Raw genomic sequence first — 27,413 nt, forward strand, 5'->3', positions numbered from 1 at the left:
ATACTGTTCCTTCTGTCTAGGCAGGCAATGTGGTGACAGGAGAGATGGTAGAAGAACTTATTCTTTCCGGAGCAGATATTATTAAAGTGGGTATCGGACCAGGTAAGTCAACTCCAGTCAAATAAGGGTGACTTATGGTAAAGCTGGTGGAGAAGCTGTCCAGATGGAACCAGTGTATAATGCTGTTTGCTTGCCCATTAGGATGCCTAGACCCACTCAGGTCAATAAAGTAACAGTGCCCTTGCACATAGTATATTTAAGAAATACATGGGAAGGGTACTAGTGTTTCATACTGCAAAGTGTTACGTATTCCGTTTTCTGGCAGCGAAGATGCATATTATTGGAAGCACTGAGTTGCCTGAATTGCTGACATTATCAGTGATAATATGTGTTGTGTTTGGGAACACTTTTTCTAGCTTGTTGAAAAGAGGCTGAGTCATCCCAGCTCAAAGGATAGTGTTCAGGTATCTGCTTCTATCAAGGAAAGATAGGTTTCTAAATAGCTTTATGACTTATGCTCCATTAAGCTGAGGTTGCCCATCTTGTCAATGTCTTTAAAGATTAAATGACATTAATTAAGTGTGAAGTATGGATAACATTGCCGCTACCCGTTACTATTGCCTGGAAGCTATAATACTTACATTAATGTGTTTAGATGTTGCCTATCACTGTAACATTCCCATAGATAAATGGGAGGACCATAAACTTCTTACAGTGTTTTTCCTACCTTCTCTTCCCTAATATTCTTGTCTGGCATATACTGCCATATTGCCTTCCCTTTTTTCTTTCCCTCCCTTGTGTGTTTGTTCATGTGCTCCTTCCTCTTTCTATTTTCTTTGTAGACTGCAGCTAGGGTCGCCATGTGTGGACTAGATTTTAAACTGGCTAACACAAGTGCCACTCACAGTATAGCTGTGATCAGCCAGTGCAGGCTGATTGTTTACTGTGCCAAGTAGTTATGGTTCATGAATGGATAATTTGAGCAGAGCAAATGATGTAATAAAGGTTGCAGTTGTGTCCAGGAAGACAGCAGACAATAAATGCTGCAAAATACTTGAAGAATAAACAACAGAGATGTTGTGGCACAGTTGTCATGGGCAAGTTCAGATATAAAAAGAAATATTATCGGTTGTAGCCTGAAAGTGGAAATAGGAGTAAATGCTACGTAGCCCACCCTAAGGAGCTTCCTGAACAGTTCTGTATAAGTTGACCACCCAAAAACTACAAATAACAAGTGTTCCTCACAGAAGATCAGGTGTTGAGGCTTTTTTCCAGATAATGGTCCATCCTGTGGAAAATGTCACTGATTTATTGTGAAGCATTACATATATAAGTACATACACTGTGGAGATTATTTTGAAACTCATTTTCTTCCTACTTTGCAGAAATACTTCTCAGTGTTTTCACCTTGTCATTTCTTTGAAATATCTTTGGAAGCTTACTTTACTGGTAGCTCAAGTATACCTGGATATCAGCTGGGTGAAGGGATACAGATTTCACTGCATTTGGTTTAGAATCTCTTTTGAAATTCTTGTTATCATGCAGACCTTTATGGTCCATATCCTAAATTATAAGACCTAGACTGGCAAAAAGCAGTCCTCATTTTGACTCTTAATTTGAGAAGAATAGAAAACATATTCCAAAATATCTATAGCCATGTTACCATGTTACCATGAAGTGTTTTTTTTATATTTATGTATATACCTTTATTTTTATATATACATATATACATGCACTGTGTATGTGTATAAATAGTATAGTTTAATAATCAGATACGATTAGTATATTTCCTGTAATATTACACTATACAGCTTTCTATACTTATCTCAGCTTTTAAATGCTGTGTGCTGGTTTTCTTATATTCCCAACTATTGCAATCAACCAAATATTTCTGCGTTAAGTATTAGGCAGAAGATGGGCTTCTTTCCCTTGTGGAAGTCTCCACAGAAAAGAAAATAAAAACACAGATTTTGCCTGAGAATTATTTTTAAAAACATATGTAGAAAAAAGAAATATTTATTGAAAGAAATATTCAGGTATTAAATGCTGCTGCTGAGTCTCACAGGATGTGACTCTGGTGCTTTTGCCTCCCTTCCGTTCAGGCATCTCAGTCAGATTTGCTTTCTCGTGATGCAGTAATTCCCTCACCAGGAGGAATTACTGATGAGACCTAAACTGGGAATTGTGGCCCTGCAAAAGAAAGGGAGGATACTGGTCACCTTAATTACAGCTCCCATGAAGTGGCATGACAGCATTTCAAAACTCAGGTTCCTACGTGTTCCTTCTATCCGTGAGAAGCCAACATTTCCAATAGAGACTTCTTGAAGGAAAAAATAATACAGATAGAAACATGTTTTTTCCACAAGAAAAAGAAAACAAGATGTATCTTTTCTTCAGCCTAATGGACTGTGTTTTTTCCTCTCATTCTCTTGTCTAGGTTCTGTGTGTACCACTCGGATTAAGACAGGGGTGGGATATCCACAGCTAAGTGCTGTTATTGAGTGTGCAGACTCAGCACATGGCTTGAAAGGACATATCATCTCTGTAAGTAAATATCATCTGCTCTCAGATTCCCACTGTGCAAATCGTTGTGGAACAGAAGAATCAAACAGTCCAGTACCCTGCATATTAAAGGCTATCTTTCTGTCATCTCCAGTTGACCCCATAGTAGCTCCTAGGGTAGTCATCGGAGATTTAAATGTAAAGAAACCAACTCCCTCTAATGTTTAAAAAGACTTGGGCACCTCACTCCTGTTTGTGCCTTTGGAAAGCTGTTTCTTACTCCCTGAATGGAGTAAGCTGTTACGTGAACAGAAGAGGAAGCTTGATAGTGTTTTCACGTGGAAGCAAACAGTAATTCCTCTGAAAGATTTCTGAAAAATAAGAGAAGTGTAAACGTGGCTTTCCCCAGAGAGTGGGACTGAGGGGCAGGAAGTCAGTAGAGGGGAGTACAAGGTAAAATGATATGAGCCCATCTGTGCCCTAGTAGCTGGACTGATTCAGGTGGCATCCTCACAGAGCTCTGTGTGCAGGAGCAGGAGTGTTTCAGAGGTGGCTCTGTTGAGCACAGCTGGCACGTGAGCCACTTATGTTTTCACAAAACTCTGGGGAGATCGTGAGCCTGTGGAGGAAAAGGAGCATCTATCTGTATTGCCTGCTAATGGCAGCTTCCGCTCTACCAGCAAGACCAGATTCACCTCACATGGAAAAAGTAAATGTGTAAGCACGGCCTCAAACTGACCAAACTGCAGCCTACAGCATTGAAAGGTCCTGTGTGCTTAGGCACGCCTATCCAGTTGGTGTGCCCCTGACTGTTACAGGCTTGTGCAGTCTCTGCAGGCTGGCTGTGAGGCAGCTGATGATCAGGACAGCATAGAGGTTAACCAGCGTGCTGTGCTCACAGGTGTGCTCACAGCCAACAGTCTCCTTCTGTGGCCCTGTGTCGTGGTTTAGGCCAAATCCACCACTGGGGACCCGAGGAACCCCAGACAGGACCGACAGATGCTCCCCTCTACCCCTCTTCAAAGAGAGAGGCAGAGGAGGAAAAAGAGACTTATGAGTTTAGAAGGAACTAAACTACTTTAATGAAATATTAATAATAAAAAGAAATAATGAAATATATACAAAACCGTATCAAGCTCCCGAGATGACAATCACGTCACTGGCTGGCACTGGGGCAGTCCCAGACTGGACTCAGTGACAGATGGGAACTGGATTCCGGATCTGGATTCAGGATCGGGATCGCAGGCAGACAAACAGAGTCCTCCTCAGACGTCAGCCATTGAAGGAAGAGCCCGTGACCCTTTGATCCCTCAGCTTTTATACTGAGCATGAGGCAGATGGGATGGAATACCCTGTTGGTCAGTTTTGGGTCACCTGTCCTGTCCGCTCCTCCCTGCAGGTGGGACCCCACTATGCTTTTCCGCTTCCGACCCTCCAACGTGGCAAATAACAAAGTTGGTTGGCCTTGGGGGTTATAGCAATAAGTATAAGCAAGAGCCTCTCTGCATCCCATGCCCAGGCATCAGCTATAAACAATTGGTCTTATCACTCTGAGAGAGTGAACACTGTCTGCACAATATGCTGTTATTTTCAGTAGTTAGAAGAGGCCCAGCTAAGAAGCGAAGTTACTGAACAAAATTGGTTCTGTTTTACCTCAAACCAGGACACCCTGGAAGAGACCACACACTCAATTTTAGATCTACTGGCCAAATGAAATCACTGGAAGGCCCTGATTTGTTTGACCCGGTTGTGACTGGTATCCATATGAGGAAGGGGGTGTGTTGTGTTGTTGAGGAAGGAGGGGAGAGAGGAACAAACTGGCTGTGGATGAGCAAAGGGCTTGACCCTATTTCTTGGAGCTGTGGGTATAATGGAGCAGAAAACATGTATGTGTTACAGTCGGATCTCTCTTGCTCTTTATTGTTAATGCATATGCATTCCCTCTTCTTCATGGCTCCCCTATATGAATTTTGCAGAAAAAAAGAAAAGCAATCTGTGATTTTATTACTTGGGCAGCATTACAAATGTTTATGCCTATAGCAGACAGCAGAACATGTGTGCAATAGAGCATGAACGACTGACTCATTACTATGAAGGCTGGATAACTATAGGTGTCATCCTAGCAGTGGTGCTCAGAGACCCATCCTAGTTTTGCAGTAATCATTTTCTGCTAGCAACTCTCAGAAGAAAGTTATTACCCTGATTTTACAGGAAAACAGGGAGTGTGTTGAAACAGGGAGACTGTTGAAAACTGAGACATTTCTCTTCCATTCCTCCTCTTCTTTGTTGCTTTGTGGATGGATCAGTTCCTGACCTGCTTAGGTCATGTTGACTTCAGTGAGCTCGCACCTATCAACCCCCTAGCCATTACATGGGGAGTGTAGGAGGGAAATTTCATACCTGTCTGCTACAACATCTGGGCCTTCAGCTGTAACTGGAGTCTGTAACACCACTGCAACTCAACTCTGTCACCCAAGCTAAGGAGACTAAAGCAAGGGTGAGGATATTATGCGTGGATTCTGCAGCATTCAGATAGGTATTGGTGTGTTTATTGGGGAAAGAAAAGGCTGAACTGCATGGTCGTTGCCGGAGCTCTGGCAAGAGTATCACAAAAGAGAGGTATCCTCCTAGGGGAAAAACATCATATGGGAGGAAGCCTAAGTGTTTAATTGGGTCTAGTGGCAACAAGTACACATGGCATTCCTGAAAAAGTCTCATTACTGTCATTACGTAGGTTTAGGAAGGGGCACATCCTAACTGAGCCAAAGGAGTCCTCTACAGTCAGAGTATTACCACAGCTGTCTACATCAATTCAGCAGGAGAAAATACATCCAGATTCAAAGATTCAAAGTCTACCAGCTATCTTCATCTAGGTTATACTTGATGGTGTGATATAGGTTAGTCCTTTGGGGCGCTTTCTTGCATCCACTTCTGTTTTGTCCAGTACCTTCATCAAATTCCTCCTCTTTCTTGTTATGTTGGCTCAGCTTAGGTATGAAGGGGAAGAAGTCCCACTCATGGAATGAGACAGTGACGGTGCTGAGCACAGTACAGGCACTGCAAGGAACACAGCACACTTGAAGCTCGTTCTCTGGTAGCTTTGTTAGGATGGCAGCACAAACTGGGATTTTAAACACATTTTTATTACTCATGTACTTACTATTACTTACTATTAATCATGTATGATTTTTGGAGCCAATACGTTGACAAAAGAAGGTGACAATTTTTAGGCAAACATGATAGTCCAAGTGAACGCCTGATGTCTCTCTAGAGTCACTTGCACAGAGAAGGGGGGGGGATGAGATTGCACCAGTTAACTTTCCTCATGCTAAATTATCTTTAAGACTCAAAGATCACACCAGAAATGAATCTTTCATGACTCACTGAAAGAAGAGAGGAAACCCTGTCTAAGATACAGGCACTGTTTCTGTGCCATGCTATTTGTCTGGGAGCCAATGGTCTCATTTTTCATTCCCGCTAATCCTTGAGAAGGTGCAGCAGTGAGTTACAGTGGAGAGACCGTTTAGCAGGAGAGCTCCTTCAGAAACACCCTACTTGAGATAAAGTTTCTGTTTCTTGTAGGTCAGAGAACTACTCTGCTGGATAGAGACGCAGTCACGTATTCTAGTAAGCCAGCAATGTAGGGAATGGAAAGCAGCCTTGCATGTGTCCTCTCTCATTTGGCTGTCATTTGATAGTGATCCCTATTTCCCCTTCACCCTGCCTGGGTGATGGGCCACCAGCATTCGATGAAAAGGATGACTAAGAGGTTCTTCACCCAGCTACTGCCATATCATCTCTTCCTCCACACAGAACACTTTCCACACAGAAATATGCCCTGCATATGTTGTTCAGAATAAAGCACCATATGTATTGTTTCTGCTACTGTATATGCCACATACTTTATATATCTTCTGCATAATAAATACCTATCTGTTTGCTAATACTGTAGGGCTGGTTATACATTTTATTATAAAGGTTGCTTGAAACATATAAATCATAGTTATAAACGTATTATAATTTGCATATAATATTAAATATTTAACTAGTTCATACTGGTTTTCCATACTGTATTTCTTTTCCTTAGGCTAAATTTTGTTGTTGTTAAATCCTTTATCTGTTCTGAAAACAAGGCTGAGGAAAATAACATTATTTTACCCATGTTAAAATAATTGCGTTGACTGGAAAGCTGTTTTCCTCTCTCTTACTTAGCACCCAGTTGTCTCAGAATCATGTCCTCTACAGGCCCCATGGCCACGCTTTCTAGTAGGCTTACTTCAGAATAATGCCAGTTCTCCTGAACTCACAGGAGGATTTGTACAGATACATTTCCCTAGGCCTCTGAGGTAGAGGCTGAGCATGCAACAAGCTCCTTGACTGTAGCCCAGCAGTTCTGTGAGTCATTTTTAGTGCAGACCCAAGCCCCCATTGGGACGAGCTGAACTGCAAGGGGAAGCTTCCCGGACTGAAGGCAGCAGAAGCACAGTCTTATTTTCTAAACAGAGTGCTTGATTTTTCACATGGGATGAAGTGGTTTAATGCATATAGCTTTATTATATAGCATCTTCTGGCATTACTGCTTAGTATGTCCCCTTTTTGTTTCCCTTTCCGTGAATCAGAATCATTAAATTTACCTGCTTATGTGAACTAAGTGAAGACATTTACAGATACAGAAGTGCTGTGAATCATCGTCATCAGTTCCTTTTATCTTAAATGGTGACTTACGAGCTTTTTGGGAAGGTCTTAATCTGCTCAGCATTTTGTAATTTAATGGCATTCAAAGTGATATTTTTTGAAGCCGATGATTAATGATTACACAGTAAGACCTCCATCCTCATGGTACTTCTGAAAGCGTAAACCCTCCATCACTGCCTCTACTGGATTAATTGTAAAAAAGTCAGCCACTGAGCCACCCAACAAGAACACACCAAAACCCATCTACCAGAGAGCATTCATACCCATCCTGTCTCAGAGTAAGAGTCAAGCAAATTTCTGACACTACTCTTTGAAGATTATTAGACCCCCTATTTCTACCTCAGCTCTTCCTCCCCTGACACATGCACACACGCTCAACACCCTCCTCCAAGCTCTGACAGACTTGTCAGAGGGAAAGAATTGCACAAGCAGAACCCTTAACAGGCGAGAGAGATTCAGCTGTCAGCCCAGCACTCCTTTCTGGAGCTGACAGCAAGGGTGTCTAGCTCAAAAAAATGCATAATGTGCTAGAGGTTATCAGCAAACGGAATAAAAGCCTTTATACTACTACCAGGCGCTGTTTGCAGTGGGATGCCCTTTGAAAAGCCACTCACTTTCAGATCCACCTGCTCAGTTTGTGTCTGAATCCTTTTCTGCGCACAGAGAGGTTCTAACAGCCCCACTGCCAACTACCCACAAAAGCCAGCTCTAAAATGGCTGATGGTGGGGGCGTCTGGCTGTGCTCAGCCACAGGTCATACATGGACATGCATTTCTGCCAATAGGGAGGTGAAACAAACGGAGTAACCATACAGTCATCGGGAGTAACTTCAAAAGCAGGAAAGCTGTCGGCAGTCTGCAACAGACCCTGATCATCAAAGGAATTGGGAGCCCTCTTGATACAATGACTGTGTCGAGTAGGAGGATCTTTCATCTGATGCTCAGACCTTTACAGACCCAAAGAACCATAGCACATGATGAGTTCTGCTATGTGCCATCCCTTTTTTACAGCCCTGTCACACATACATAACTTCCCTCCCCTCAACTGAAACCCCCTGATCAGCCACTTCTTTGCTCTGCGCTGAAACTGAAATGCACAGGACTAAAACGCTAAAGATCACAAAATGCTATTTCTTAACCAAACCCATAGCAAACTGTAAGGAGTACGATGAGAGATTCATTTTCACTTACCAAAGATTAGATTACCCAGTTTGCTTAGAGATTATCAGATCAAAGTCCAACATAGCTGATGGTGTATTTCCTCTCCCCTCCCACTGTGACCTTTTAATTGTAAACTGCTGAGAAAGTTATTTTAAATGTCTTTGGTCGTTTAAGGTAGGGGTTTGTGGTACCTCTGCATCACATGGCCTTTCACGGCAGGGAATGATTCAGATCATCAGAGAACTTTTTGTTTTCCACTTTCTGGGATTTAGGAAATTGCAGTCAGGAATTTGTGTTGCTTTTGTTTCTGGTGCTATTATCAGTAGACTATACGGTAGAGTAAATGAGCCTAAAGAGCCTAAAGAAGAAAAGCAATAGAAAGGATAATGTGGATTCCCTGAAAACTCAGCCAAGATGATGCACAGTCACCTCTTGACTTGCTGTTTGTGAGCAGGGGCCATTCTGCTGGAGGTCATGGAGCACCAGTGCTCACTGGGTCCCTGAGTGAACTCGCTGCCACTGACTGTTGTCTTTTCTTTATGCAGGACGGAGGATGCAGCTGCCCAGGAGATGTCGCCAAAGCTTTTGGTAAGGACAGTGCATACTGCCACCGGTTACACCCCGCGTATCTCCAGTACCAGCAGCAGTGATGCAGGAGTCAATTTGACCCTGAATGTGTAATCAGCAATAGGCTACATTCGTCCCTGTGGCTGACTCCAGTGAAATTAATAAACCAGACATGAATTTGCTCTTTGGACCAGACAGTCCAAATTTTGCAGCGTAAAACATACAATGGTCGAAGTCCTATTTAGAAACTATCAGCCAGGTGTGCATGAGATACAGCCACTGGGACAGTAATACAAAGAAAACTGATAGGGATTTCTTCTGAGTAGGGTTCAAAGATGTCTGTAACATTGCCAGATCTGGCTGACTTTGGCCTTGAATGGACAAAGAGCTGGTGGAATGTGTGTTGGACAGAAGAACAAAACAAAAAGGCAGGCCAGATCCCTGGAGATGTTCTTGGGATCAGCTGTCAACTTGAAGAGATGAGATTTTATTTATACTGTATCCCCTAGAGCTGAGCAGATGTCTAAAACATCTAAGTTAATTATTAACAGACTTTGCTCTCATGCCAATGGCTCTAGTGAATTGCACCAGCTCTTGCTGATAGAACAGAGAATTTAATCTGTGAGTATTTTGTATTGGGCATCAAAGTTACATCGGTGTGGGAGAGTCAAGGTCAGAATTGTCACTTAGCCATAACCTTGTTGCAGCAGCTTATGTCACCAGGTGCTAAACACATCCCAGGCTAACAGGACATTTAAAGACACTCCCCTACCCCCCAAAATGCCCGACCCTTTGGAGATGTCACGGTGGGGTAATACCCAGAATACAGTGGGACAGTACAGTCTCTCGTTGGGATTTCAGGGTGGTACGGTACAAGAGATAGGACATTATGATACAGCACATCTGCTTGGCAGGAAGCTTTGCAAGTATGGAAAGCAGGGACAGGCCTAAACTCAGATTACAGACCTGCCAAGAAAAACTCTGGGCCTCCTGGAAAGGTTGAAACCAAAATCTGTCTTCTGAGTTTGCAGACAGCTCCTGTTTTTAGACAGGTCAGATGACAAGGAAGGCTTAATTAGAGACTTCTAAGCACAGCTGTGGTGTGATTGCTACCAGCAAGGCATCCGGTCAGTCGCAGGATTTCACAGCACCGTTGTGTTACCCAGTGGGTGATGTGATGTGGGGAATAGATGCTTCCAGTTGGGTGATTCTGACATAGTTGAACAGCAGCATCCATCCTCTTTGGCAACAAGATTGTATTAAAAAAACACCCAGCCTCTTCTCAGCCCAACCCACTCTGACTTCAGGCTGCCTGCAGTGACACCTTTGTTCTGCCTGACTTTTGCTGGCTCCTCCACTACCCTGGTTCTTGCTGATGTTGTGTTGGGAGCTTGTGAACTGGGATTGCGATTTCACTGCATTCCCAGCTGCTTGTGCAGAAACCTGGCCTGTGGAAAAGGTCTTTCTTCAACAAAAGCATTTCCAGAAGTTAGAACAACAGGAAGCAACTTCAAAGCATTTAAAATGTTTTCCTTTGTGGTGTTTATATGTCTGAAGGGGCCTTGTAGTCTTTTTGGGCTAACTGACCAGAAACTTACTTGAAACCTGTGAAAGGGCAGATGATTGTCAGGAGGCGCTGGGATTCACAGTGGTATGTACTTGAAGGCTACCACGGATTGTCCCAGGGACAGAGGAGCATCAGAGAGCTGAGATTATACAGGCAGTAGTTCTACTCTGACAGCAGGCCAGACAGATCAGTCTGACCTGTGTGTCACAAGTACAGGGCTGCAACTGATAGAGATTACCTTGAGGCAGTAAACTTAACATATCTGGTTATGTATAATTGAGGTAGACACGCTGTGGACATCTGACTAGCTGGAGCCAGATGTGCATTTGTCAAAGGTGGGTGGCAAAATAAGCTTCTAGATAATGTTATTACTATCAGTGTTTATTGAATACTATTGGGGTGGTTGGCTATGTGAGCCACGTGGAAGATAGCCTCCGTGCCAAGCATTTACAAGCCTAAGCCTTGATACTGATACTGAATTGTCTAGCACAGACCTCTGTTCTTGCTGAGAGCCTTTTGGGGGTAGAGGGGGAGTTACATAAATATATTGGATAGCAGAGACCGGGTGCTAAAACACACAGATGTACAGTTTCACCTAGGGATGGAGGCCCGGACAAAGCATGGGCAAGAGACCCAAAGAGGACTTTTGATTAAAGTGATTATACTATCTCTTTTTGGTGGATCATTGTAAAGTCTTCATGAAAAGGATGTTGAAGTGTTCATTATAAAGCAGTGACAAAGCAGCCATTTGAGTCATAAAAAGTGGGAGGGAGTCCCAGATGTGAAGACTAGCATTTACAAATGGTTAAAGATGTGACTGGAGGTGGCAAGTTCATGGGAACAGGAGGAGTAAAGTGGATTGAGTGCAAGTGAAGATTTGTGAAGAACCACGAAGAAGATGCTGAGGAGTTTTACAAGTGGAAGGTGACACTGTTGGTGTCAGGAGTCAGAGGCAGACAGGGCATTTTGACAGAGGAGAAACAAGGTAGAAGCCTATTTAAAAAGGCAAGGAACACAGAAGCACTGAAGATGGGGGACAAAAATGCCAGAAGTGATGGATACTTTGGGAGATACTGGTAGAATTTTGGAACTACTGGATGGGAACCTGAAAAAAAAAAAAAAAAAGATTTGGTAAACTGAAGATGTTGCTTCCATCTGGGTATCAGAGACGATAATGGAAAAGACGTAGGTTGATCAGGAAGACGAGGTGTTTTGATGCAGGAATGAGAGAAAGCATGAAAGAACTTTGTATTGGGCTCACAGATGGTTCACATAACTGTACCCTTGGAAAGGCTGATAACATGAACACATTTCTCAGAATACCCCAGGGAGGCACTACTGTCTCCTTTTTTAAAGATGAGAAGTCAAGCACAGAAATACTCAGTTCAATTGCCTGAGGTCACATATATTTTTGTGACACAGCCAGGAACAGAATGTGCCTTTTGAATCCTATGCCAGCATCTTTAACACAATACTGCTGTTCCTTACAGCAGTGGTGAGAAGAGATATAGGAGCGGGGAAGGAAAAGGAAGGAAAAATCCTGTGGAAAAGTCAACTGGGGACATATACTGGTTCCAAAATGTACCTGACAGATCATACTGGCTTTTTTTTTTTTTCCTGTTTTCAATAGCTGTGTGTACATCTACTGTCACAAAGGCTCGCTGGCTCAGTTGGAGCACAGGTGAATGTTGATTTCAGGGCCAGCTGTGGTCCAGGCAAACTTAGGCTGCATCTGCCTGGAGGGCTGCCCAGGCTACAAATCCAGGCTGACTCCAGCTGAATTTGTGCAGAGCCAGTCTGGTTATCAGTAACTTGTATTATCAGGCATACAAAAGACATCCGAAGGACTCCATTCAGATCCAGCAGAACTGTGTGAGTGCTGCAAGATTGGGCTGGTGTCAGCACTCATGTTCTGTAGTGGCTTGAAAGAGAAGGCACTGTGAAATGTGGATGAGCAAAATCAGCCCAGATACAGCATAGGCCTCAAGGGGGAAGTCCTCCCCAGCATCAGTCAATGCACTGTGGCATTGTGCAGAAACAGGACAAGTCTAGCAAACTCTGGGCGAGCTACTGGGATGCTTGTATGCAATGTACCCCCATCACATCCTGCATTATCTAGGGGGTTGTTGCGAGGTGTTCCCAGTCCCTCACAACCTAAAATAATGGCACAGTTGTCTACCTTGAAAATGAAAGACTGCAGCTGGATGTTGCAAACATCTCCAGTGCTTCTGGTTATACAAAGCCCATGCATAAGTAAACAAAGATCATGCTAAAACCTACAGCCTTCTGGTTGGATGTTAACTGGTAAAAAAGTAGTGGAACAGACTTGAAACTTTCAGGGAACTTTGCAACACTGAAAGAGGGTGGAAAGTTCAGGAGAGCACTGGAACAGTGTATTTAATCTGGGCTTGTTGTTCCTGGAGCTGCAGGGCAGTAAGCATGTGTTATTCCAATGTTTAGACGTGCTGTGGCTGCTGTAACATGGCTCCTCTCTTCTGGAAGAGATTGATGAATTACGTTTTAGCTTTCAAAAGTTACTCAAGTTGGATGAGTTTCAATCCTGTAATTCAAACATAGTTGCTTTTCTCCCCAAATATGCCATCAAAAGAAAAACAATAAATAGATACTTAAGTGCACAGGAACCAAAATTCTGTGATTCTGAAGTGTAGATTTCATGTGACTGTTTTCTATTAATAATTTGGGGGCTGTGAGACCCATAACCAGAGACAGGACTAGAACTGGGGATCGGGGATAGTATTGACAAGGCAGAGTCCAGAGTGTCCTTTGGCAGGCCTTTGACTTTTTTAAAGGACCTCCTTGAAACCTTGACCCCAAATGTGTCCTTCCTTCCTCATGTTGTTTCTTCCACCCATGAAGAAGACATCAACTAGATTTCCCAGGGTACTATTTTTTGCAAAGGTTGAGCAAGATTGTACCAGGTAACAACAGGAGCTCCCCACCAGTAATTGAGAATGTCTTAAAGGATGAACATTCCCTTAGTTTTTGGCAGGTTAATAGTAGTATCAGACGTGAGTCAAACTGAGGCTTTAGAACTCAGCCATCTGAAACAAGAGAGCTCAAGAAAAATTTGTGAGGTAGCTGGCATGATAGGACACCTAAATGGGTGCTTGGCCATAAATATTGCTTGTGATGCGCTTAGTAGTTTTGCACAAGCCTAATTTTTAATATCGCTTTACCGCAGACATAGTGTTCCTTTCAAACAACAACCAGGCAAAGGGAGGTGAGGTCAGCAGAGCAGCTGGGTGCTGTGCTCCAAGGCATTGCTTTTAGGTCTGCTCTTTGGCAAAGGGGTGGAGGGAAGGAACTGGCTTTTATAAATCAGTGGACATTCCACAGTTGTCATGTATTCTGAGATCCAAATACTCCCAAGTTCATGTTTGCCTTTTAAACAGATGGCAGAAGCTGTGCAGATTTGATAATGATTTCAATTACTCTTCAGATTTCAAGATCCAGTGCTATTGTTTGGATAGTGGCAAACAGAGCAAATCCTAATGCCAGACTTACCTAGCCTGGGATCTCCCCAGAGTTCGGACATGTTCATAAGGGGGTGGGGTTAGTTCAGACTCATCTGCTTTCTATGAAGTGAGGTTTATAGCCCTGTCTTTTGCCAGTTCTGGGAAGAAACTGGGCAGAGGACAGGCTTGTTCTGACACATACACATTGAAGAAGCAGAGAGTCTGAACAGGAAAATGCTTTGTTTCAGGGATGGGTCACCACAGGCTCATAAAAAAGCCAAACTTTTCCAAGCAGGACTAGATATGCCAAAATATCACAGGAATAGTTCCAGCCCAGCTGGAAATATTGGAAATCACAGTAGAAAATCAAGAGTGATTCCAAAAACCTTCTTCCTGATCTTACTCCTAGTGGAATTGATTTCATGATTTGCAAAGCTAGGGGAGATGGACAGACTGAACAGGCATGATTAAGTATTCAGTGTTGTTACTCAGTATCTGGAACATATTTAGACCTCCTTTGTGGTGCATGCTGAGTACCAGAGAACCCAAGGGTGGCGGTCCTTGGCCCAGAGTTTTTAAACAGCAGGAACCAAATGCAGACACATCCAGATCTCTTTGACAAGGGATCACCCAGACCTACACTGAACACATATGGCTGATGGACTTGAAAAAATCTGCCTGCTTGTTTTATGTCAGTGTTGGGAGGAGTACATTATATTCATGAGTATGCCTTCCTTGAAGGTACATTCCCACTCACAGCTTGTAGCCTAGAAATGTCTTGAACTAGGAGCTGTCCTCTTCCCTGTACAGCACTGAGCTCAACAGGTCCCAGCCCTGTGATTAGGGCTTCTGAGTACTGCAGTCACAACAGTAGTTGACAAGGAACTGTGCTCAGATACTGTTATGAAGTAAAGGGTTAAAACTGAATTTGAAAATAAAGAGTGTGGGGTCGAGTAGAATAATCTATATCTTTGTCATCATAACAGAGAAGGATTCTTTCCATTTCAAGTATCAGAGAAATAAAATTCAGCATGTGTCATTTCTTCAGTAAAGCATTTCTTTCAAGTTTGCAGCATGTATTATAGGAGGGGACTCTGTACCAAGCTATTTAGGGCTGGCTGTTGTTTTTGGAGGCCACTGTGTTCTTGCTTTGTCTTTCACCCTCTTCTCCCTTTCCTGCTTCCTTACGTGTCACTTTACTGATCACAGGAGCCGGCGCTGATTTTGTCATGCTTGGAGGAATGTTTGCAGGCCATGATCAGTGTGCTGGAGAGATTATGGAAAAGAATGGCAAAAAGGTGAAACTCTTCTATGGAATGAGCTCCGATACAGCCATGAAGAAGCATGCAGGAGGGGTTGCTGAATACAGGTATGAATTCCACACAGGAACAATTGCAGTGAGCCATCTATCCATTAACTTCTGGAGCAGAGTTGTGCAAAAGGCTTCTGTTGGAAACAGGCCCGTGCCTCTATTCCCGTTTGGGAAGCTGTTACCAACACTTACGGCAGCAGATCTGAGGGAGGGATGACATCAAGGGGGAGACAGGGAGAAGGAGCTGGGGGTGACTAGCTGAGTGTAACTGTGTTCACTTGATTGCAGCCAGCGCAGCATTTTGTCACTGCAGCACTAGCTGCATGGTCTGGGAAGTCATTAGGCACTGCTCTGACTTACTGGTCTCTTGGGATGTGTATGAATTAAATGCTGGAACATGGCACACCAGGCTGCAGTTTCTGGCCCTCTGCTTGTCCACTTTGGGTGTTCTGTTGGTACATGGTTTCCCAGCTGGCCTACATGCTCCCTTCTGTTTGCAAAAAGTGGGTGCCTGCTGAATTGGCAATGCTCAGCTGGGGTTTTCCCAGTATGGAGTTGAACTACACCTGTAACACTGATGAGGGCCCAGGAACTCCAAGGCACTCTCAGTCACAGGCAGTAGCCCCAGGACTCCCTCCTGCATTTGCTAGGCAGTCTTCTTAAGCAGCAGAATCCAGCTGTACAGATTTCCCACACCTTTTTGGTTAACAGAGCACCAGAGTAGCCCCAAATCATGCAGCATGTGGGATCTTGGGTTTTGAGCTAAAATTCTTAGGGGGGAAGGAAAGGAAGAAAGGCTTTGGAAAGGAATCTCTTGTCCATTACTGTTTTACTCCAGAAAGTGATGAGAATTTTGGCTTTTTGAAAAAGGCAGATGACTCCAGAAAACCTCTGTGTCTTTTCTCCTATGAGTGGCAGGTATAGTCACTGCCCTTAGACACCATGGTTCTTGCATACTTTGTTAGAGAATGTTTCCTGTCTTAAAGTTTACACTGGTTTATTGAGAGGTCTCTTTTGATTCTCTCCTCCTCTGCTGGGGTAGATTCAGGCTCTGGACCCATCTGGTAAACTGCTGTTTGTAAGGGTCTGTCGTGGTTTGGCCTCAGCCAGCAACAGAGAACCAGGCAGCCGCTCGCTCGACTCCCACAGCCGTGGGAAAAATCAGCAGAAAAGGGCAAAACTCGTGGGTTGAAATATTATAATTTAACAGAACAGACAAAGGGAAAAAGAAAGAAAAGAAAAAAAGAAAAACAATAACACCGGTAAAGGAATACAAGAACGCGATTACAGTACCACCGCAAAGCGCACCGACCGGACCCGCACCGCCACAACCCACCCCCGAGTGGCGACTGACTCCCCCGCCCCGGCTAGCTCCTTTTATAGCGGGTCATGGGTCACGTGGTATGGAATACGTGTCTCCCCTGCCGGCTTCTTGGAAATTAACCCCATCCTTGCCGGAACCAGGACAGGGTCTCAGAGTCAGTGACCTTACCTACTGTTCCAGACATTCAGGACTGATGGGTTTTGTTGGCCCTATCTACTACAACTACTCCAGCATGTGCGTTTTTCCCAATGTGTCCATCTGCTACCATGAACAAGAGGTGCAGCACTGTGAAGTTGACAGTGCAGAATGTAAAGCAGAATGGGATCCACAAAATAAAATGGAATTCACACTTTGACACAGAGGCATGCTGATAGGACCATTGCAGTCTCAGACATCACGCTAGACAGAAAGCACCTTTGATCCCACCTCCTGTCCTCCACCTTGACATTGGCTCTTGTCGTGGTTTTTGTCTGACACTTAAAAGAATCAAAATACACCATGAAAAGGTGCAGTAATTCACCCAGCACTTTACAAAGTGGTAAGACACGGCCTATTTCAGAGCATTTACACCTGTCTCCTTTGGCCTCAGCATCCCAAACTGGTTATTACGGGCTTCTAGACTGCAATAATAATGGAGACTAAGGAAGGCTATTGGTAGACATTGGGCAGGAGAGACCTGGAGATGATAAATGAAATCATTACCTTTCCTGGTCTGGCAGAAAACCCAGGCTCATTAAAAGAGAAGCCTATGTGAAAACAGAGAAACAGCTTGTCAACACTGTACTTATTGGATAGTCAGTGCCTACTAGACACAGTTTGGTTGAGCACTACTTTATGAGGAAGACTTCTGAAGAGAAGAAAAACAGTTGGGCATAGGGATTAGAGATGGTAGTAAAGAGTTTTTCAAGGACAAAAAAACTTGTGATGAGTTTTGGCAAGTTCCAAAGGCATTTGTTTTCGCAGGAACAACAAAAAAGATATTTCTTAACAAGTAAAAATACACACTGAATACTGTAATTTGAGGAGAACATGTAAATCCTGGCAGATTTTCAACCCAGGATTTTTCTGCATCGAATAGGATGAGAAGGGGACAGGGATACCTTTACCTTCTTCCTGAGGACATACATGTCTGTCTTGAGTGGAGTGTACCCTTCCTACTTTACCTGAGGTCATGTACCTCTTTCTGGGGCTCAGATCAGAAGCTAGTGAGCAACGTGCAAGGTTTTTTTTTTTTAAAATCTTATGTGGGGCTGCATCTGTACATGTTAAAAGCACTAGTATCTGCAGGATATCTGGCTACACTGAGCACAGCCAGTGGATTGCTTAGAGGAGCAACCCATGTGACTGGCTTTCCACCTGGTTGACCTGCAAGGCTCTTTTGGCACTGCGAAGTTCAGCATGCTTTTGCTTTCAAGCACAACTGTTTATTTGCAGAAGAAAGTGCTGCACAAAACTCCATCTGCATTTGAGACAAGCTGAAATGACGCACCAGAAAGGTGTGCTGCATGCCTCTGAGCTTTGATTCCCTCTGGGTTCACATGCCAGTTCCCAGAAGCAGTGTACATTTCGGGGGCTTTTTTTGCCCCCCAGTGAATCTGCTTGTCATCAAAGCCTCTGAACAAATGATCTAAGTGGACTGCACTAGTAATTACCTCATAATTTAAAAGTGGCAGCTGCCGGTTACACAGGGGTGCTGGCAACCTTTTATCTGAACTGTGATAGCTCACCTTCCTTTGCTACCCTGTGCTTGTGTCAGCTGGAGCGTGGGAGAGGCCTGATGCTGGTCAGGCATGTAGTTAATGGCAGCTCCCTGAGAGACCACAGAGCAGCCCAAGTGTGCTGTGTGGATCTCAGTGCAGCCATAGTCATTTAGGGCCTGGCCACCACATAGCTGGTGAAAGTTGCAGGAAAAGTTTGAGAAAGCTTGCTGTACCAGTGCACCAAGGGACTAAGGCAGCTGTTAAATTCTGCTCCGCCTAGTTAGGTGTGTGTGATCTGGCAACAAAATTTATCGCCAGCAGGAGAATTAATTGACACTGGTCCCCCTTAAAAATGAGATAAAGTGCAAGTATTATATCTTGTAGGAATAAAGGATGTATGGAAAGGCACTGCATTTGGCTCAGTCTAGATAGACCCTTTCAATTCCTTATGGGCAATACTACACAAATTCTGCTTGATCCATAGCTATATTTTGATTTGCATCCTGATTTTAGAGTCCCCTGGGGATCAAGTTCTGAAACCTTCTCAGCAACAAGGGAGTGGAAGTCTGAAATTTTTAGTCCCTGTTGAGATACTGCTTTTTTGTGCCACTAATAGGTAACGTAGAAGGAGTCCCCAGTCTGCTGCTAGCTAGAACAGCTCCAAGCGTTAAATCTGTAAGCCTTTGCTGTTAACTGTGAAGGAGCAGATTGTCATCTTGTTCATGTTGCAGCCTTGAGTCAGAGCTGGCTATCCATACCAGCCTTGGTCTTGGTCTTGCTTGGCCTGTCCCAGCATGACGAGTGTTACTGTGGCTTGAAAATAGCAACTGTTAGTTATCCAGCACTGTAAATGTCCTGTGCATTGAAAGGACGATTGGAAACAGGGCAAGGCTTTGCTTTGAATTAGTCTTGTAGGAAAAGTTACAGGAAGTTTAGTCACTTACTAGGTTAGCTTATGGCAAACTTGAACCAAAAGGGTTCTAAGTCAGCATTTTAAACGCTGGGTACTCCAAACAGGTCGTCAGTGGGGCTTCTTTGTAGGAATTTAAAAAGCCCAGCTCTAAGTCTGTATCAGTGACCTGCAATAAGCTGTTTTGTCTTTAAAAGAGCCTGAGCATTCACAATGTTTTATTGAAGCAGAGGGGAGCTCAGTGTGCTCAACCCCTGCAGAATCAGACTGCTTGTCACTTAACTTCTTCTCAAAATTACATATTTTGTCTGGAGAACCTGAGCCTCCAGCAAACAGTTAAATTAAAATTGACAGGTAAGGCAAGATGGCTGTTGCAGGGAATAAAGTTGTGAGAGTAATTGGTTTTGTAATGAATATGTCAAGTTGATCCCATTTAATTTTTTATGAAATCTGTGTACCTGGTTTCATTACTTTTATGTCATTTATATATTGGTTTATTTTTACATTTTTACCTCCTTCCACAAGGAACATGGATCAGAGCTGGGAATTTCTGAAAGGCAATTATTAAGTTTCTTTTATGGAAGAAAAGAAATAAGGCAAGCAGGAACAGAGACCGCAGTATTGTTCAGTTAGAGCCAATTTGCTTTTGTTAACCCTTTTGAGATTTCACAGGTTTTGTGTGAACGCCGCGGTTCTACTCTGGTCACTCAGCAATTCACAGCTGCTACTAAGCTGGGTTTGAGCACAACTGTAGGGTGGAATTTGGGCCACAGAGACAAAATAACACCAGCAGCTGCCTGCTACTTACTGTCTTTTTCTGTATCCCAAATGATAGTCTGAAGCCCTGCACCTAGTTCCTGCCATTTCTTAAATACTCCACTTTAAAGTTTGCCTCATGCCGGGGCAGCCTGACCCCTTTATGCTGACCTATGTTTTGCTGGGCTGACAGAGCACCATCCCATGTGCTTCACCCCATCCAGCCTGCCAGGATTCCCACCCACCGTATGCATCCCTCCATGCCAGCAGCAGGGCTTGAGCTGGCCGGGAGTTACATGGTGCACTGCAGATTGGACCCCGTGCAAAAAGTCTAAAGCAAATAGTTCTCCCTTTCTATTCACCGTTCAGTGGCTAGCGAGAGACACAGGCTCTGCTGAGAGCATCTGAGCACACCTTTCCCAGCTGTTGGGAGTCCCAATTGCTCCGTCTTCACCTTTCTTTCCTGAGAAAGGGTTAGTTTCGGGTCATAACTCCGGGAGAGATGTCAGACCTGTAAATCCCTCAGCAATTCCTGCTGACTTGCCTATGCAGCTCTCCGCCAAGTGTGCCAGCTTTTGTGACACCCCTTGTAATCCATGCATGGCCTTTGCGCAGGCATTTATTGCTGGCAAAACAGTCTCAACTTGGGGATTTTTTACTTCATTTCATTTATTGCCAGCTAACAAACTTCTGGTCACTGTTGAGTTATTAAACAAACACCTAAGTAAACACCTTTCCTCCTCCTTTTGCAGACTCCACTGAAGCTGGACATGTCTCTTTGCCCCACCATGCCTCAACTCCCCTTACCTTCAACACATGTCACACTCCGTCTGTGCCAACTCCTTCAGTCAGGAAAAGGGGTGGCACAGGATGTTGTGGGCATGTGTGTAATGGTTTCTGTCTGCCCCAACTCCTTCTTACTGTGCCTGGTCCATCGTGGGTCGCCCACAGGCCGCAGTCCCTTTGCAGCTGTCCCTGCTCCGGCATGGGTCACCCAGGGATTACAGTCCCTTTGGGAGTGCACACCTTTGGCACAGAGCACCTCCTTTTGAGGGTGTGTCTCCAACTGCATATCTCAGGCATGTCCAGGTGTGTCTTCTCGCCCAGTGGCTGCTGCTGTTTCTTAAATACACTTGAGCAGAGGGGTCATACACTCCCCTGACTGGCTGAAGGTACCAACGGGGTCATGAGATCACTACCTGCAGGGCTTCGTTTACATCCAAAACGGTGGGGTGACGTGTTCACATGCAGCAGCGTGGGCCATTTGGGGAGTTAAGATGACACACCAAACAGCTTCGCTCTCTTGGGGCTTGCTCCCCAGCTGTAACAATATCAACTGAGCTCTCAACTTTTTGCTCTGCTTGCAGTTGCTTAACTTACAGCTCTAGATTTCTGTCCTACTTGCATCCAATGCTCCTCCTTTTCCTTCTGGGACATCCATTATTCCCAGCACATAGGGTGGGAGCATGGAGAATTTTCAGCCCTTTTTGACACTCTTTTTCCAAGGATGAACATAAAACTGGACTCTTGGCGCTTTCTGTGGAGCTAATCAGACACCTCTCTTCCAGCATGCATCCCCCAGTGTGGTACCTAAAGGTCACTCCTTGATCAACAGGACATCCCACCAGCTTATCAGCTGGTACTAGAGGAGCAGTAGCAACTGTCTAGATGTCAGAGCTCTGGGGTTGTGACATTATTAGTGTTCACCACTTTTGTAGGTTTTTGCTCTCCAAAGGCAAAAGTGGCATCCTGCAAGCTCCAGCCTCCTAACAGCACCATAGCCACTGCAGGAGCATCTTCCAGGGGCAGTGGCTGTAAGTGTCCCGCATTTCTGTAATTTTTCTCTGAAAAAAGGACCACCAAGTTGTCACACCCTTGGGACCAATGTTCCCATCTCTGCAGGTCTGTTGAACCACTGTAACTAGGGCTGCCTTTGTTTGCAATCAGGTCTCTGCAATCAAAACCCTGTAACTTAGGCCCCGCATGATGCTGAAGCATGAATTAACAGGGCAATCATATTTGAACTGATGGGGCATTCACATGTGAACGGAATTGGCAGTCATGCATCAATGCAGTAATCCCTGCATTTCTTGCCCAATACAGCATGCAGAGCTCTGAGGTGGCAGGATCTGGTAGGTAAAATTTGCACTGGTTTCCCTAAATCCCAGACATGCACTATCTCTCACAGTCTCGCGGGAAGTTCCCCAGAGGCTGAGCTGAACCTCCCAACTTTGACTAGATGAGGTGGGCATGACCGAAAACCAAGCTGCAGAATGGTAGCATGACTACTTTTGTGTCATTTTATGGGCCAGGCCTTCTCTTCCTGCCAGCACTGGAGCTGAAAATAAAAGCCTGTGAACTCCCAGTAGCGCAGGCCCTACATCACACCACTGAGCCCCGTGCAATCTGGTAGATGGCAGTGGTACATACATTTTCCATTGGCCGCTTATTACAGTGTTTATTTAAGAGTTTCAAGAAAGAGTCAATTACTCATCAGATGTAGGGAGATTAATCGTGGTTCCTTATTCACATGGCATATTAACACTTCTCCTTTATTGTCTCCCTGGGGGCTTTGACCTCACATTTAAACTAACAGAATGAAATACAGCCAGGCTTACACTGAAGTACCTCCACATAGCCATTGCTGTTGTTAATGATTTGCAAATGGAGCCTCCAAACAGGCATGCCCTTCCGTTCTTGCACTATCCCCTAAACAACTTGTTTAAGGGAGAAGTAAATAAAGCCACAGTTACAATGACAGAACCCAGCAGTGATTTCTGCCTCCCATTTTGTAGGGGAGAAGGAGAGCAATCCCCTCTCCCCTTGACGTTGCTCTTAGCCCACCTTCCCAAGGCCTGCCTCTCCAAAGGCACTAGCGTACTGAGCAGAACAAGCTCGCTCTAAAGCCCAGTGAGATCAGCTGGTGACTGGGGAACTCTGCTGCAGGAGGAATTGCTGAGCATGAGGCTGGAGAAAGCTGAAGAGGAAGGGGTGAAAGTCATTTGCCTGGATTATTCCATCATGTAACCTTTCAGATGTGCTTTTGGGGACAGTGCAGTCTGTGGTGGCATGCACCCATACTTGACAGCATTCACAGCACTGCTATTTTTTCTGGCCTTTTTGCCTGGCTCTGAAGTGTGCCTAGCTCACCTTTTAGCTTCAGGGGACAGCTCTGCAGCAGGTTTCCGAAACAAGTTTCCCACTCCATCTCTGCGGGCTGGAGAATCAGGCTGGTAGGAGACAGCCAGAGCATTTCAATCTGCATTTGATCAGTGCCATGGGACAGAGTTGAGGGGCTGCGAAGCCTCTGTAGCGCTGTGCTGAGTGGTGCCTGCTGAGAACCAGCTCCAAAGTTTCTGCAAGTTGCCTGAGCCTGCCCATTCCGTATGCTTCAAGGCTTGCAACTCTCAAGGTCTAATGTACCTTTCCAAAAACCTGGAAGCTTCACTTGCTTGTAGGCAGATGGTGAAGGGGATGAAGGCACAGATCTGTAAACACACTCATGGGATTTTGGGGCATCTACAACATTTGTTGGCATCTAGTTCATGGTATTGGTGATGGTGGGAGTTGAAGCATTTCAGTGCGTGAGAGCACCAAGCAGCAAGAGGCAAGCAAGCAATAAAGCTGGGGGAATATTTGTAAACTGCAGCATGCAGAGTATTAAGCTCCACATTGCTCCAGTAAACACACTATTATGTTTTGCATGTAGACATAAATGTAGTAACTGATCTCTTCTCCAGGGCTTCAGAGGGCAGAACTGTGGAGGTACCGTACAGAGGGGACGTGGAACTCACCATTCTGGACATCCTCGGGGGGCTGCGCTCCACCTGCACCTACGTGGGAGCTGCCAAACTCAAGGAACTGAGCAGGAGAACAACGTTTATCCGGGTGACCCAGCAACACAGCCAGGTCTTCTCTTAGCTCAGGACTGGGGGACTGGAGAGGGAGGGGTGGGGGGGAGGAGCAGGAAGGGCTGCTGTTTTGGTTTGCTTTCTCCTCCACATTGTGTTAGTGGCAAACTCTCCTCTCTCAGAATGGCAGTGTCATAGCTGTTGGAGAGGCTATGGCTGACATTTGGAAGGGGAAGGTTGTGCTATTAACACAGTGCCATTGGTTCAAAATGCAATAGCCTCATCTTTTATTGTTGTGCCTATTTTTATTTTTTAACCAACATTTCTTCACCTGTTTTCCCCCCCTCTGATAAATAGTTAACAGTTAACAAAGAATTGGCTTGTATGGGCTTGGCTCTTGCACCTGCACACATACACACGTTCCTTCTTTTAAGACTGACCTATCAACTACCACCACTTCTGGCATGCACCCTCCAGAAGTTGCAGGCTGGGAGAGAAAAAGATGCAAGGAATTGCATGGAGAAATCAAAAATCAAATTCTCTCCATCTTTGTTCTGGCTAAAGATTTTTTTTTTCTTTGTGGCACAGCTGCCAGCCTGCAGAATGCCAGAGGTGGATGGTGGACCAGGCCTGGCTACTGGTGACTTCTAACAGTGATGATAAGAATGCCAGGTCTCTTTCACTCTCAGTTCACAGCCAGGGCTGGCACTGCTGTTCTGACTAAAATCTCCCTATTCAATGGACTCGCCTCTTCAGAGAAGCTGGCATTGAATGTAGCAAACCTGTGCTGTCCCCCTTGCCCCCATCTGTGGAGATCCCTCAGGAGAGAACATCTCAGAGCTTGTCTGCTTTTTCGTGCATGCAGTTATTGAATTACTTGTGTTCCTGCTTTTACCTGCTCTCTCTGAGCAGATTTTTAAGACGTTGAAACTCATTGACATTTTTAAGACATTGACATTTTTTTAAGACATTGAAATGCAGCAACAGGAACCCACCAAGGTGAGGTCTCTCTGCAGCCCTCCCTTTTCCCTTGCCTGTTCATATCCATTTAGCAAAGACATAAAAATGCATTGTCTGTGGCCAGGTGAATGAGGCCAGAGGGATCTAATTCACTTTTGGTTATCTGGTACCACCCCTCTGCAGTCCTCGACACCATGGAAAGCACAAGAGAGCTTTCGGCAGAATAGCCTGACTGCAAGACACTGGTAGGCTGAGATGCAGTTAAAGCATTTGCTTTAAAGGCAGTAATGAATGTTTAAGACTCTGGGTAACACTTTAATAAAATGTAATGGCCCACTAATTAATTGATAAATCACAATGAAATTCCTTTGGAAATACACAATGCATCCACATGAATACCACAGCAGCTCGTTATGATAAATGATGTAAAAGTGATGGGCAATGAATTAATAATGCTTGGCCACTTATTTTAAAGTGCTGCTGAGACTGTAGTACAGCTGATGCTACTTCAGTACTTCAGAGTCTTACTTTCCCCTCCTGTAGATATCTGTGGAAAGAGGCAGGCTTCCTTTGAAAAGCAAAAGAGTGATCTGTAGGAAGAGGAATAGCAAAGAGAAACTCCAGAATTAAATTTACATGCTGGACTGCCCAAAAAGCCATGCGCAAGGATTGGTACAATTGACCATGCCGAGGAGCACATCTAGGCCACAGGCTGATCCCTGGTGATTTTGAAGTGTGTTGTGCACATTAGAAAAAACACAGGATATCTTCTAAATAGCTTGATATTTTTAATGTCTTCCATTTAACATGTAGGACATAATTCTTCATTGGGGTATGACCCCTTCCTCTGCTGTAGAGGTGAGTAAGGGCCTTAATGCGAGCACAGGTTGTGCTTGTGCTGGCTTTACGGACCATTTGTCCAGCCCACGTGTCATAAAGGAACCTGAATGCAGGAGAGAAGCAGGCCCTGTTTTTATAAAGGATCTGATGTCTATTCCCTCCAGCCTGAAAGCATCCCGTTAAGAAGACGCCAGGCTTCTTTACCCCAAACCAATACCGCAGGCCACAGACTGCTCTTACCTGCACTAAGCCCAGGACACAGGCAGTATCACTACTCTGCATCAGTACGGCTGTAGGAGGTCACTACGGGCTGTGAAGGGCAGGGGTGCAAAGGCAAACGAACACCTCCGTGAGGAGTGGGGTTAGACCGTCATGTCGCAGGCCTGACCACAGGTGTCTCTCCACACTCGTGCCTTCATACGTGGGAAGTGCAGCAGTCTGCTGGTCTCACGCCTACTCTCGCTAGCGCTTTTCTACTTCTTTTAGCTACATTTCTAAATGGGATTTAAGAAATACATATACATATATAAAATATATATATATTTGTAAACATTTTTTTAAAAAGCTCATACGCACAGTGAACAGAGCAGCTTCATGACATGTCTTCGGAACAGTTTCTTTTCCAAAGGGCAGGCGCTGGGGACAGGGGGAGGGGGCTGCCTCTCCCCAAGGTGTGGCAAGCGTGGAGCCTCCTCCCTGGGCAGGCTGCACACCTACACAGCCAGCCTGGCCCGGGGCTACGCTGACACCCGCTTTCCTCCCCCTTTGCACATACTTCTGACTGACCGGTGACTAGTAGGAAAGGATGGGGATTGGCTAATCTTAAGTTGTCCCCTGAATTCTCCAGGCTGTGAATGACATTGACGCTAAGAATAGTTACTGATGAAGCTTTGAGTGAGGGTATTTGGTTTTCTAAATAGCAGCTCTTACCATCATTTAGAAAAGCAGCATGATTTCTCCTTCTCGCTCCAAAGTAAGCGGGAGAGAGAAGTCAGCTGCAGAAAGGCTGAACTGGTGGCATGTCTGCATCTCACCCAACGCTACATGCGGGTTTTGTTCAGGGATAACCCTCAACTATGTTAGCACTCACCATTGACACTGTACATGTGCAGCTCTCAGATGGGCTGGAAAATGGAAAAAAGACGAGCTGGAGCTCTGTTTGAACACCCAGTCCTGTACTCTAGTAGTTGTCCTTGTTTTCCCTTGGCCCTGCTCAAGCCCGCTGCCACCCTCACAAGGAACTGGGGGCAGCGAGGGAGCTGAGGGCGTGCTGTGTCTGGCAGGATGGTCTGAGTAGAGGCCACAACTACGGATAAATGCCACGTGCCATTTGTGGATCTACCTCACCTGCACATTTAACCAGGTTCTCTGTTACTTGGTGTCCTTCTGTGGGAAGTGTCATTCCCAAATGCTCAGTGTTGGGTGATGGTGCATAACCTGGTCGTCTTCAGCCCTACCACCCTGTCCCATTTCTATCTAGAGGACTGCTGTGAGTGTGATAAGCTGTGCTGTAGACCACGGTCATGCCTGCTTCCCCCAGCCAGGCAGCTGTTAACCCAAGAGCTGTGTTGAGGTTTGGCTCCTCAGTGATTTAGTTTAACGTACCAAAGACCTACAAGCAAGGATGCTGACAAGGGCAATGTTGCATCATTAAGGCAATCCCTGCTGAGCGTGTCCATCTCTGGCTTCTTGAAACATAAGGACACCTGAAACGTAAGGACACCTGAAACACTCCCTCCTCTCCCCGTCATATTCTGGTGTCGCTGTGCTGCAGCGTGTTTCGCAGGGCGGGC

The 27,413-nt window shown here is 44.9% G+C and overlaps 1 protein-coding gene across 1 annotated transcript in view; it reads left to right on the top strand.

Annotated features, from left to right (window-relative positions):
• Window positions 1-24,655, top strand: part of GMPR (guanosine monophosphate reductase) — a 44,707-nt gene extending 20,052 nt beyond the window's left edge. The window contains exons 5-9 of the mRNA XM_082480003.1: window positions 21-102; window positions 2,438-2,544; window positions 8,903-8,945; window positions 15,177-15,336; window positions 23,710-24,655. Of these exons, the coding sequence (XP_082336129.1) occupies window positions 21-102; window positions 2,438-2,544; window positions 8,903-8,945; window positions 15,177-15,336; window positions 23,710-23,890 (573 nt within the window). The 3' untranslated portion in view covers window positions 23,891-24,655. The remainder of the gene's footprint in view (window positions 1-20; window positions 103-2,437; window positions 2,545-8,902; window positions 8,946-15,176; window positions 15,337-23,709) is intronic.
• The last annotated feature ends 2,758 nt before the right edge of the window (window positions 24,656-27,413 follow it).

Source organism: Vanellus vanellus (genome assembly GCF_965231255.1).
Source record: "Vanellus vanellus genome assembly, chromosome: 2".
Taxonomy (NCBI): Eukaryota; Metazoa; Chordata; class Aves; order Charadriiformes; family Charadriidae; genus Vanellus; species Vanellus vanellus.